This window comes from Gavialis gangeticus, unplaced genomic scaffold (assembly GCF_001723915.1).
Source record: "Gavialis gangeticus isolate Ggan-Ray unplaced genomic scaffold, GavGan_comp1, whole genome shotgun sequence".
NCBI classification, from domain to species: domain Eukaryota; kingdom Metazoa; phylum Chordata; order Crocodylia; family Gavialidae; genus Gavialis; species Gavialis gangeticus.
In genome coordinates this window covers 18,555,124-18,555,370 of record NW_017729009.1, presented here as the reverse complement: position 1 = coordinate 18,555,370, position 247 = coordinate 18,555,124, and the positions used below count along the sequence as shown (strand labels likewise).

At 48.2% G+C, this 247-nt stretch overlaps 1 protein-coding gene across 1 annotated transcript in view; it reads left to right on the top strand.

Moving 5' to 3' along the window:
- Positions 1–179: 179 nt before the first annotated feature.
- Positions 180–247, top strand: part of NPEPL1 (aminopeptidase-like 1) — a 15,689-nt gene continuing 15,621 nt past the window's right edge. Inside the window, exon 1 of the mRNA XM_019509763.1 lies at positions 180–188. Within this exon, the coding sequence (XP_019365308.1) occupies positions 180–188 (9 nt within the window). The remainder of the gene's footprint in view (positions 189–247) is intronic.

The window sequence follows — 247 nt, the reverse complement described above, 5'->3', positions numbered from 1 at the left end:
GTGTGTGCATGTGTTAGTCATGCTCAAGGTGTTAATATGTGTGAAAATTATGTCCCATCTCTGTCAGTTGTGCTGTGTGTGTGTGTGTGTTAGTACATATGTGAGAGTTATGTAGCATGGGCATGTGAGTGCATGATGCTTTTCGTGTGTGTATTAGTCATGCTGGAGGGGTTAAAGCCATGCCCTGTGTAAGTCATGCTGGGGGGGGAGGGGGGTGATGCTCCTTGTGTGCATCAGTCATGCGGGG